Source organism: Aquarana catesbeiana, linkage group LG10 (genome assembly GCF_042186555.1).
Source record: "Aquarana catesbeiana isolate 2022-GZ linkage group LG10, ASM4218655v1, whole genome shotgun sequence".
Classification (NCBI taxonomy): domain Eukaryota; kingdom Metazoa; phylum Chordata; class Amphibia; order Anura; family Ranidae; genus Aquarana; species Aquarana catesbeiana.
In genome coordinates, this window is record NC_133333.1 from 224758853 (window position 1) to 224772170 (window position 13318).

Sequence of the window (13318 nt, forward strand, 5' to 3'; positions counted from 1 at the left end):
AACTTGATTGGTCTGCACAGAGTCTTGACCTCAACCCAATAGAACACTTTTGGGATGAATTAGAGCAGGGACTGCGAGCCAGACCTTCTCATCCAACATCAGTGCCTGACTTCACAAATGCGCTTCTGGAAGAATGGTCAAACATTCCCATAGACACACTCCTAAACCTTGTGGACAGCCTTCCCAGAAGAGTTGAAGCTGTTATAGCTGCAAAGGGTGGGCCAACTCAATATTGAACCCTACGGACTAAGACTGGGATGCCATTAAAGTTAATGTGTGTAACGGCAGGTGTCCCAAAACTATTGGTAACATAGTGTATAGGCAGCTGAAGTTATATACAAATCATGACTTTTTTCTTCAAGTTGCGCTCGACCCACCTCTTGAATTTCCCTATTAGCCTATAAGGTTACTTTTCACTTTATAGAACCAATGGGGAGTTTAGGAGACAGGAGGGGATGGACCAAGCTCAGCTGTTACAAGATCTACACATAACTTCTGATGCCTGTTTTTCTGGATACACTAATAGTTTTGACAACTGCAGATTTCACTGAAGATAACCACCATATCTGTTTTTTTTTTATCATGTGCTCGGGTTAAATATCCTGGGTTTTTAATAGCTTTGCTTTAAGGTTAGACCATTCATTTCTAAATGTTTGTTGGAGAAACTGATCCCCCAAAAAAGTCTGGTTATCCAACTAAATTAAGAATTAGGGGCTGTGAATTGTACTTAGTATGTTAAAAATAAGGTTATATTATTCACAGACAAATGTCTATTTAATAAAATGACTAAAATGGCTAAATTAATGGCATATATAATATAGTTTGAATGAAAAGTGGGACCCTAATACTGCAAATCCAGTACCTTGGAAGTTAGTTCATTGCAGTGATATTATTGAACATTCTAATTTGTTGTTAAAGGTCCTGTACTTTGTACGCTGTCATTGCTCTTTGAACTGCTTTATTAAAGTGGTTGTAAACCGCAGCTAAATAAAAAAACAACAAAAAACCACCTGTAAGGCAATTGTATAATGTGCTAGTATGCATCGCATGGAATACTTGCCTTAGAACGAAGCCCTCCCACGGTGCGCTGTCACCGAAGAGAGGGCTGACATCTTCCCCAGTCTTTCTTCTGGGCTCTCGCGCTCCAGCTGTGTGATTGGCTGGAGCCGCGATGACGTCACTCCCGCGCATGCGTGCAGGAACCCTTGGTTCCAGCACAAAGCTCTGAAGATCCGGCAAGGAAAAAAAATCTAAACAATAATTTTAAAAAGACACTCCCCATATGCCGCTATTTCCTTTCAGTTTGTTTACCCTTTCCTTTTCTTTAAAACCGAAGTACACAGAAAATCCAAAACTGTAGTGCGGCTCACCTGGACTGCAAGAATTGAATGCTCATTTTTGTTTAGAGCACCATTTTACTTACCTCATTTCTCGCTGCTGCAAACTTCTTCCTTTCTGTGCAACTAGTCCTCTGAAGGTGCTTCTCCACAATGTTTCATCAAGTACAGTGCGGGACCAGCAGTCCTGCATTGTAGGTGAGAACGCCAAGGGCCGCCAACAACCCAGAGCATTGGAGAGAAGAGGAGCGAGTGAGGGATAAGGTAAGCTAGACTGCTTTGTAATGGTAACCGAGACAAAAATGAGTCTTAAAGTTTCTTCGTCCAGTTTTAATTTCCACGTGGGCATTAGAATATACATATATATGTCCAAAATTGTCAAGCACATACCATGTGTTGATTCTTCTATGATGTTTATAGGCCAAGATCATAGGCTACAGTCATTCATCCTAAGCATAAAGGTGAATGGAGTATAAACCGCCGCTAATACATAAAGATAAATGTAAAAGTCTATGACCACCTTATGCCTGAGAAAGTGTAAACAGTAGCAGGACAAATGCCTCCGGGGTGGAAATTATGGGTCAGGAGGGTTAATGGGGGAATCATCGAGGTCTGATCCGCATAGCGTGGTCTGATTCATATTTTAAAGTCAAAAATCCCCCTTAACAATGTATTCATTCCAAAACAGAAAACATTTTACATTAGAACAATTATTGGCTTACAATAAAAAAAATAACAATATCCCTTCAGGTTGTCTTATAGGAATTGGTGGTGGTGGCAGTCAAGGAGTTGATGGTCAGTCTACAGAAAACTAAAAGAATGTTGATTCACCCATTGGCTCTTTATAGCAATCCTGGTCCTTTAGGGGTGAGACCTTCACCTTAGCATCCCACCATGGTCTCCAGGTGCCTTCTCCATAATGTACAGTACAATAATTGAAAAAAAACAAAAAAAACAGGCAGACTATAACCCTTCTTAATATCTGGTGGGTAGAGCTGGGAACCCATGTGCAGGGATGCGGCTTCAGTATATGTGAAATAAAGAAGCCAATGGGTGATTAAAATACCTAGTGTCTACTTAAAACTGAAAGCATATCTAAACCCAAAACCTTTTTTTTTCATATTGGATAGGGTAGGGAATAATTAAAACCTCTGTGAGATTTCTTGCCATCTGAGTCCCATTAATGAGATCTTCCCTCACTTTCTGTCCTGTATACACAACAGGAAGTAAAAGGAGATCCCTCCAAAGTGAGGAAAATCCCCTTTTAGACAGTTGCCACTGGAAAAAGTGTACCGATTTGAAGATTTTTCTGTTCTGATGACGAATTCAAGTTTTATTTTTTATTTTGCTTTCAGTCCCTATTGGGAACACAGAGAAGAATACAACCTGGTAGAGGTTCTAACCATCCAAAAAGAGTTTTGGCTTTAGATACACTTCAAATATTGATTTAGGAATGACTGACTCGACTCTAAGCATTTTAATTTTTGTGTTAATGATTGTTACAATTAACACCTATTAAAAATAAAGCACTGGATGGATTATTGCTTTTAGTTGTAAAATGGTGGCAGCTATTACAGTGTAAGTATTGGTTGAATTAAAACATTTGTTAGACAATAAATGACCTTAGATATATACAGCAAGAAAATAACAATGAAATTTAAACGGTCCTTAGAGACAACGGGAATGAATTTTAACAATTGGCGCGTAGGAAAGTGGAGATGTTGTTTGTAGCAACTAATCAGGGATCAGCAGTATTCAAGCTTATAGTCCAACTCCAACCGAAGTGATATTTCAGTATTGCATGGTTGTTTATAAGGAGATAAATGTCTGTTCACTCTATTAATAACCGTTCAGCTTCGGCTGGAACAGAGACATTGGTAGACTATGGCTATGCAATGTATGTCATCATGGTCGCTTGAAGCCTCCACTAGAAGTGCTTGTGAAAGGGTGACAATGCAGGAGGAAAATTCAGAGACAGTTGTCATCCCATAACAGGAAGTTCCTGAACTTGGATCTTTATGGCAGTATCACCAGGTATTATTTTAACAAAAACTGCAGATGAGAATGACTTTTGAAGTTATGTCAACATGTTATAGATTATTTGAGATTTTACTGATTGGGTTTACATCTACTTTAATAAGAGTTTCTAGTATAAATACAGTGTATCATCACCAGAATACACAACTCCTTCTATCTGTCATAGCTATCACTAAGCCAAGGGATAGTGTTGCATTTCTTGGTGGATTCCTTGAGGGCTTCATTTATGGTCTCTTGAAAAAACTATTTCTAGTATTTGTTGCCTTGAGGTCGAAAAGGAAACCAGCACTAGAAGCCTTCCCATACATGAAATGTCAGCTTGGGGCAGAGTTGGCTTTTTATGAGAACACGCATCTGATTGGTTGCTATAGACAACACCTACATTTTCCTGTTTAGCAGGGTTTATACACCAGTCCTTGTGAAGTTCACAGCTGGCCAGTTGGACATCATCTGGGTCCTTCAGTCCAAGAAAGCATCAATTCCTTATTGTTATATCCTGTAGACTAATCAGGTCCATCACAACGTTCCTCAAAAATGTCTCTTTCTCGATACTCCAGAATTCTTCCCAGAGTCTTAGTCACCAGGAATGTATCATTTGATGACTTCTGATATTAACTTGTCTCTTCCTTCTTCTTTATAGGTAGTTTTGTGGTTCTAGATAAAACAAGGATTACAAAACACAACTCTGGATTATGTCTCACAGTGTTTCTGTGTAGTCATATTTTATACTGCTACAGATATAGAATTTCTTGTCCAGAGCACTCAAAACCGCAGGATGAAAGTTTACATCAGTGGTTAAAGAGGAGGGATGAAGGTCCCAGAAAAAGCAGTGAAAAAATGGGAGCAGTGAATAAGAGCCTGGATCTGTAGGTGCTGGAGAAGGTGGAGAAGGGCACTCTAGTAGGAAAGTGTGCCACACTGTTCAATAAGCTGTACATACTTTGACTCTATGGCAAGGGTCCACCTTTATAGTGCATGTTCCCCTTTAAAGGGTATGTATATCCAAAACAGCTTGTTTCATTTTGAATATAGTATAGGAGCATTAAAACCATCATATGGTTATTTTTTTATATCTTTGTACTGTTGGGGATATTTTTTTCTTTACTTCCAGTTCTAGAAACACAAAATTTTGTGAAAATCCCTCAAAGTGAAGGAAATTCCCTCTTAGACAGTTGTCAATGGAACATTTGTCCCAATGGGAAGATTTTCGCATACTTCTTGTTTCCCTGAGGCCCCATCTCCTTCGTCAGGCAAAAAAGTCCATCCAGGCTGCTGTCTGGTCGCCTTGTCCTCCACACCCACCCTGCACACTGGACTCTTGAAATTTTATATGTAATTGATTTTGGAATAAATCCAGCTAACTTTTTACTCCTGATGGTCTGGCGCCCTTTTATCTTGTTGCATGTCCTTGAGGCATTCCCAACCTATAGAGAGTGTATACATATATACTATATACACCTAGTGAATCGACACCACTACTGCACAGGTCACCCCGGATAACACAGATTCATGGACTTATTCATTTGACATTCATTACTTCCAGCTAATTGCTATCTGTGTGTCAGTTGAGCACTGACTCTCACTGGTTGAGCTCAGCCTGTGTTCTTTTTTGTGTGTTAAAATGCAGGGAAAATGGCTAAAAATTCAGTTTGAGCAATAAACAAATTCCCATGGCTCATTTCTCCCATGCTAGTTCTGGTTTCTATGTTTCCCTTTCCTCCATTTTGCATTTAGTTGCACCAGCATATTAAACCAATGCTTTTACATTTATAACTTTTTATTACCTTTTTATTTATTTAAAAATTGCTTGTTTGACTTTAAAATTTCTCTCATGGAATATAATAACTATTATAATAGTTATTATATTCCATAAGAGAAATTCAAAAGTCAAACAAGCAATTATTAAATAATAAAAAAAATTAATAAAATGTTATAAATGTAAAAGCATTGGTTTAATATGCTGGTGTGTTATTTGTGTTCTGCTTACCTATAAACATTTTCCCTTTAAAGAATATCCATATATGTGATAGAAATATGCAGGCAGCCAACCTCTCCTTCTGAAAATGATGGCTGCCTGGCTGTGAAGCTGATCCCATGGCACTGACTCAGGGCTGGTTCACGGCACAAAAACGCACTCCGGATGCGTTTCTGCATGTGTGTTTTTAACGCTTTCCGGTGCATTTTTGATATGTTTTCTTCTTTTTTTGCTCTATTTTCAATATACTAGGGTCCAGTGCATTTTTGATGCGTTCTAGTGCACCCCAGTGCGTTTTTGATGCGTTTTACTGCGTTCCAGTACAGTCCAGTGCAGGAAAAATGCAGCACGTTCTACGTTTTCTGTAACTGGAAAGCCTTAGGGAACTGACCGCACTGGTGTGAACTATGTCATTGGAAACCATATAACCTACTTTCCATGCATTTTTGATGCAGAAAAAAAAAACGCACTGGACTTCATGTGGTGTAAATTGGCCCTCAGAGGAAGTATGCAAGTCAAGAGTTCTGACTTTACTAGCTGCATGCTTGTTCTGGGTCAGTGATTGATAAAATAATGAAGGCAGGAACAACCAGTGAACTGTCATTTTTAGAAGGAGGTCATCAATGGTAGAATCCATATTGCCCCCAGTATTGGAAGTGGATGAGTTAACATTGTAGAAGAAGTCCTCTGGAAGGGTTGGCTCAGACCTCACACAACACCTGACCTAAGTACACATCTGATTGGACCTGGTCAACTCAAACACCACAAATGTAAGTGCAATTTAAATGTCCACTGACAACTTATTTGCAACTTAGTTTTTTATGTACTAGTATTCTGTGGGGTAGTATTGTTATAACATGTTTGGCCGGAGGTCATAGTAACTCTCCACTTATAATATATTTGTATATCTAGTGATTAATTTACTGATATTGAGCTCAGACTGCCTGCAGTGGTCGGTGTGGTTCACTGTAATGTTAAAATACGTCAACTTCTGATAGTGGAAGATTCTCACAGTGGTAAATGTTGCTTGCCACCCCCCCCCCCCCTATACAATGTGCAAGGGGTGAACAGAAAGTTATAACCTAGCAATTGTAACCTCTGCCTCTAATTATTATATAGCTAATGGATAATTAAACCCAAGAACAAAATGTGATTAGATGTGGTGGCTTCCTTAGTTTATCTTTTTTCAGGTTAAGAACTTTTTTTTCAGCAAATACCGGGAAAAAAAAAATGTTGATCCTTTCAGAAATGTGATGTCCTTGTGAGTTGGACAGCATGCAAAACAATCTTTCTTATATAAACTACTAATCCCATCATCCCTTAATAGAGTTGAACAAAGGCAGACCTGATTGAAGTCCAGTCAACCAGTTCTGGTGCACTGAAGGGCAGGTGCAGTTGTTTACAATGTATGTATGTGTATATACAGGGCTTTTTTTTTCAAGGGGAGCGCAGTTCCGGCACCTCTTGGACTGACTGTATGTAATGGCAAGGGGTGCTGGGGTGTGCTGCAGGGTATTAATGCTCACTGCTGGGGATTTATTTTTGCAAGGGGGGTCTATTGTTGCTGGTGGGGGACCTATTGTTGCTGGGGGAGGGGTCTATTGTTGATGGCAGCCAGACAGACTATTAATGCTGGCTGTGCGGGGATCTGTTGATGCTGCTGGGAGTCTATTGTTGCTGGGGGGGGATTTTGTTGTGGTTGGTCCATTGCTGTTAGGGGGATCTATTGTTGCTGGCTGCAGGGGATCTATTTTACTGCTTTTCTTGATATCATTACCAAATTCCATACAAATTACTTAGCACCTCAAAATGATACTTGGTTCTATATTGTCTAAAAGGGACGGTGCTCGGAGGTGGGTAGGGGTGGAGAAAAGGGGTGACTCGGAAAGGGGGAGTTCCTGCACCTATTGTCTGTGTATTATATATATATATATATATATATATATATATATATATATATATATATTTATTTAGGGGGAGGGGTTCAGTGGTTTGTACATAGGGGTACATTCAATGTAAAGGCTATAGCTGGGTTTCTGTGCTCAAGGATGTTTTGAGATATCAGTGGACCCCAATCCTATCTCGTCAAAAACAAACTGTCTTGGAAGTAAAAGTAGGACGCCACTGCCAATGTCTCATCCTAAAAAGCCTAGCTTCCTGTTGTGGTTTTATAAACTTTAATGTATCTTGTTTGGGGTGTAGTAGCCCTTTAAACAAAGGCTCCATACATAGCTCCCTCAAACTCAACGGTTCAAAAACAGAACTTCTTCTACACGCTAACCAAAATGCCAAAAACAAGACAGTGTGGACACATGCCACCATCTTAGGACAGACCATCTCTCCGAGCACCAAAGTCAAGAGTCTCAGAGTTATCTTTGACTCAGAAATGACAATGGATGCACAAATAGGATCGGTAGTCAGTGGATCCCACCATCTCCTCCGCCTGTTACGTAGACTTATCCCCTTCATCCCAGAGGAGGACAAAGCAGCAGTAGTTGGAACAATCATCAATTCCCGACTCGATTACGCTAACTCGCTCTATATACCCTGTTTCCCCGAAAATAAGACATAGCGTGATTGTCGGTGATGGCTGCAATATAAGCCCTACCCTGTTTCCCCGAAAATAAGCCCTACCCTGAAAATAAGACCTACAAGGACTTTAACTAGGGCTTATTTGGGGGAGTAGGGCTTATATTGCAGCCATCACCGACAATCACGCTAGGTCTTATTTGCGGGGAAACGGTAGGATTACCTCAATATCAGCTTGCACGCTTACAACTCATCCAAAATGCGGCGGCAAGACTGTTAACAGGAAAAAAAACCCTGGGAGTCAATCTCCCCATCCCTGAGGAGCCTACATTGGCTATCCGTAAAGAATCGGATCACATTCAAGACCCTCTGCCTCACCCACAAATGCATACAAGGAAACACTCCTCAATACCTTCGAGAGAAAATAAAATACTACACACCCAATCGCAATCTTCGATCATCTAACCAAAACCTCCTTCCCATACCCAAATACCGCTACAAAGCAAAGGGAGAACGAAGGTTCGCAGTCCAAGGACCTCGGCTGTGGAACGCACTTCCGCCCCACATCCGCATGGAAGAAAACCATCTGGCTTTCAGGAAAAAACTCAAGACCTCCCTCTTCTAGAAGCTGACAACACCAACGCATTAGCGCCTTGAGGCGATTCAGTTCGCATTTGCAGCGCTTTATAAATTTTTAATTCATTCATTCATTCACATAGAGAGATTTAGGGCTCATGCACACTGCATCTCAAAGAAGCGGCTCCTACGGGCTTTTGAGCTCTCCTTTTTTTTTTTTTTTTTTCTGCCTGGAAACTCCCCTCCATTTTAGCCAATGTGTCCATGCACACTATTGTTTTTTTACAGGAGTTTACAGGCAGAAAAAAAAACTCCACCAAACTCAGGTTTGCGCAAAAACCGTGAAAAAGGCTTGAAAACGCACAAAAAATAGAAAAAATTAGCCGAGGGGAGGGTTTGTGAAAAAAAACGCGTATGCTCAAAAGAGCCTCAATAATAATGTGCAAAAGAGCACAAAAAAAACACAGGTTTCTTCAAACTGAATAAAAAGCTCAAATGCCTGTAAAAGCAGCTTTTTTTTTTTTTTTTTTTTTTTTTTTTTTTTTTCTTGAGCTGCAGTGTGCATGAGCTCAAGAAAAAGCTGCTTTTAAGCTTGAAGAAGCTTGTGCTTTTTTGTGCTCTTTTGCAAGTTTTTATTGAGCTTCTTTGAGAATTTTTTCACAAACCCTCCCCTTAGCTTATTATATTTTCTCTCTCTCTCTCTCTCTCTCTCTCTCTCTTTTTTTTTTTTTTTTTTTTTTTTTTTTTTTTTTTTTTTTTTGTGCATTTTGGAGCTTCTTTGATAACATAGTAGGAGAGTTTCCAGGCAGAAAAAAAAATGAGAGCTCAAAAAAGCGCAAAAGCCTGTAGGAGCCGCTTCTTAAAACACGCGAAAAAGCTAAAAAATGCACAGAAAAGATGAAATGAGCTGAGGGAGAAGGTTTTTAAAAAAAAAAAAAAACAAAAAACACTTCTGCTCAAAGAAGCTCAATAAAAACACGCAAAAGAGCACAAAGCTTCTTCAAGCTTTTAGGCAGCGAGATAAAAGCTCAAATGCCTGTAAAAGCAGCTTTTTCTTTTTCTTTTTGCGCTGCAATGTGCATGAGCCCTTAGAGCCCACCCTTGTCTGTGAAGGACATCAATTTATTACACTTTTATGCCTTTAATTAAACACTGGGTAGATTTATTACATTTTGAGGGCCCCTTTATACACACTGAGCGGCTCACAGCAGGGGTCCGGGGCATCCCTTTTCACCATTTCAGTCCAAATTTTTGGCTAAATTCGGACTTGAAATGGACCAGAAGATGCACACAGGACTCCTGTGCAATTTGCTCCGGAGATGTGTGAACCGACTCCATAGAGAGCCAGTCAATGCGAACTGGATATGGAGAAACCCACATCCAATTCACAATAGTGTGAACCCAGCCTTATTGTTTGTGTTTCAATATATAACCATAAAACACTTTTGCACAATGTATTTCCACCCACATTAGTAACAGAGTTTTTTCTACATTGACTTGAAGTAATAAAAATTAGATTTGTTATTCTCTTGGTATTTATTTATAAAATAATAGAAAAGTAAAAAAGGATACACAGTATTAGGGGAACGGACATAAATGAGGACACCTGGGGATGTAGCTGGTTAGGAGGGTTGGGATGGGCTGGGATTTAGACGTACTCTCTGGTAGTAGCTGAAGGCTGGGATTGTCGGTAGTATTGCTGTCCTCTGGTGTCTAAGTTGGGACATGAACAGCACAGGAAGGATCCTCCAAGCATGGTGAGGCTGGAAGCTGCCCAGCCTACAAATAACGCGGATCCAAACTCATACCTAGAACACAGGAAAAGCCAGATGTCTCTTAATAAAATCAGTACACAGACAGGAATATTTACTAAGACATCTTTTTTGCCCCCCCCCCCCCTCCCTTTTTTTTTTTTTTAAATTTAAATGTGTGCAGTTAAAATACATGCAGAGAAACAGTGGTGATATAATGTAACAATGAAAATATTGCAAAATATCAAATTAAATATATATACTCTTTGTGTGTGTGTGTGTGTGTGTGTGTGTGTGTGTGTTAGAGATAATCTATATCACACACAAAATGTATTTGTATTTCTTTCCATCCAGTCCTGAGCTTTGCACAACTGTCTAAAGAGGGCAGACGTGATTTTTCTCTACTGCACTTAAAGTGAAACTAAAGGCAAAAAGTTTCCCTTTCCATTTTGAATAGAGTAAGGGGGAGGGGGGTCCCAGATGGTAAAAAAAAAGGGAAGATTTCCCTTCACTTCCTGTCCAATAGCCAAAACAGGAAGTGAGAAGAACTCCCTGCAAATTAACCGGCTAGCCGACCAGTGCACGACGATATACATTGGCACGGCTGCGCAAATGGGCGTACAGGTACGTCCCCTTTAAGAAGTGGCATTGTGGGCGCGCGCCCGCCGCATGTTCCGTGACCGTGCTCGCGGGACCCCTGGACGTCGATGTCCGCCGGTGTTCCGCGATCGTGTCGCAGAGCGGAGAGATGCCTATGTAAACAAGGCATTTCCCCATTCTGCCTTGTGACATGACAGAGATCAATGCTCTCTGTCATCGGGAGCAGTGATCGCTGTCATGTCAGTGGTAGCCCATCACTCCCCTTATTGTGATATTTTTGGTTAAAAAAAAAAAATGTAGAATACATATCGGTCCAAACTGAGAAATACATTTTTTTTGTATATTTTTTGGGGATATTTATTATAGTAAAAAGTAAAAAATATTGCTTTTTTTTTTGTTTATATCGCAAAAAATAAAAACTGCAGAGGTGATCAAATGCCATCAAAGAAAGCTCTATTTGTGGGGGAAAAAAAGGACCTCAATTTTGTTTGGGTGCAACGTTGCACGACCGTGCAATTGTCAGTTAAAGCGACGCAGTGTCGTTTCGCAAAAAGTGCTCTGGTCAGGAAGGGGGTAAATTCTTCCAGGGCTGAAGTGTTTAAGGGAATCCATTGTCCCCTTCCCCAACTCACCAGAACTGGTGTCCCCATGGGAAGATTTCCCCTCTATTACTATTCTGGGGACAGCCCAAAACTTGGGATTTTCTTTTCATTTTAATTATCATTGATAATGGTATAAGGGACAAATAGAGAGGAGTGATTCTCCCTAACGGGCTCACAGGCAATAATAAAAACCTGACAGGTGTTTTAACTCCTCTCCACTCTGTCCAAAATGTAAAAAAAAAATAATATATTGCCTTTAGTTAAACTTAAAGTAACACTTAGAGCTTGTTTACACTTGTGGGCTTGTTCACACGTGCAGTGCCCTCTGAAGAGTGATCCACATTGGATTACTCTTCAGAGGGCATTTTGCAGGCAGTGCAGAAACATGATGTCACCTGCCCACCCTGTAAATGCCGCACTACTATGCCACAATTGTGTGTATTGCCCCATTGACTTGCATTGGTTGCACTCAGCAGCGGTAATGCCCACCGATTGCAGCATGTATACAGCATTGAATGGCTGCATGCACAGGTTGGGGGGTAAAACTGCTTCTGGTTTGAACGCCTACTAGCCACATGTGCGAATGTAGCATTATAGTGATAGATGCTGGAGCAACCGACACGTTCTTATATCTTTTGGTGAAGTCCCTTTTTATATATTCATCCAAACAGAACTCTTCCAGGTAGACAAGTACAGAGTGTGAGTTTTATGGCAGGGAGATCTTACTGCTGGAGTATCCAAGACCTGTGAATAGGGCTGACTCTGCCAACTAGGCTCCTTCTCTATCTAAAATATCACTTTTGGATGGACTGACCCTTTCAAAGCAATGAATACATTTTCACTTACCGGGCATTGATTGGTGTATTTGGGTTGAAAAATTCATGAGAAACTTGCGTGGCATACCATGAAACTGCAATTAATGTGCAGAGACCTAAAGGAGAGGATAAAAGAAGGGTGCACATCATGAAACCATAGCAGATTTCAGATTTAGAATATTTTATTGATCCCAAAGGGAAGTTATTGAGAGTGATTTGGAGTTTGATTGGTGATTGAGGTATACGGTATTGATATCTTAGGCTGAAGACCATCAGTTGTTTTATCATTTAAGCTAGATATTTTTCAAGAATAAGTATTCACGCCCAGCACCAGGAGTATTGAATTAAAATTTAAGGATGTCCGGTCACTAAAATTTTCTTCCAAGTCTGTGCTATGAAAGATTGGATACCTCTACTTTCCTTTTTTGATGAACTCTTGTCCCTTTTGTTACTGTTTTTTGTAAATGTCCCTATTAGTGTTCCCCCTTATATCAGGTGCCCCTACCAGAGTGACCGCGGGTGTCCCAGCAACCAATGACTGCTGAGTGGTGGGGATCTGGCACATTTAGGCTCATGGTCCGGACAGGAGCGCTGCTCAGTCCCTGTTTGGACCGCGGTCTGCCATGTAATGCCGGCTGACCTACACCATCATGACCTTGATTATGACAGTGACATGGTATTTGACAAATAGGTACTTCACACTAAAGCCTGTTGGCCAGAAGCCAGTTAACTAGTATTGTGGTTTTGGGAAGATGCCAAAATACAATAAGAAAATCCACCAAACAGAAGAACAGACGAACTTTATACAGATGGCTTATCTGGTAGGAATTTTACCCAGGACTCCATGGCCACTCCCAGGACACTGTGTACTGTATATATTTTTTACTGTCGCATAAATCAGTCACAGTAGTATCCAGTGGCGGCCTGTCCATTAGGGGCGCTGCCCCCCCACCCATGCGTCCGGCCCCCTAATCTACATTCGGGGCGCCGGATGTATAGATTCCAATAGGGCGGTGTGTTTTTTTTTTTTTTTTTTTTCTTTTTTTTAAAGCACATGATTTTGAAAGGCTTCAAAAAAGGGTGGGCTCGGGTTGCA

The 13318-nt window shown here is 40.5% G+C and overlaps 1 protein-coding gene across 1 annotated transcript in view; it reads right to left on the bottom strand.

Annotated features, from left to right (window-relative positions):
* Positions 1-216: 216 nt before the first annotated feature.
* The window catches only part of CLDN19 (claudin 19), a 47126-nt gene continuing 34024 nt past the window's right edge, over positions 217-13318 (bottom strand). Inside the window, exons 3-5 of the mRNA XM_073603375.1 lie at positions 12254-12338; positions 10113-10262; positions 217-4028 (exon numbers count right to left, since the gene is read on the bottom strand). Of these exons, the coding sequence (XP_073459476.1) occupies positions 3986-4028; positions 10113-10262; positions 12254-12338 (278 nt within the window). The 3' untranslated portion in view covers positions 217-3985. The remainder of the gene's footprint in view (positions 4029-10112; positions 10263-12253; positions 12339-13318) is intronic.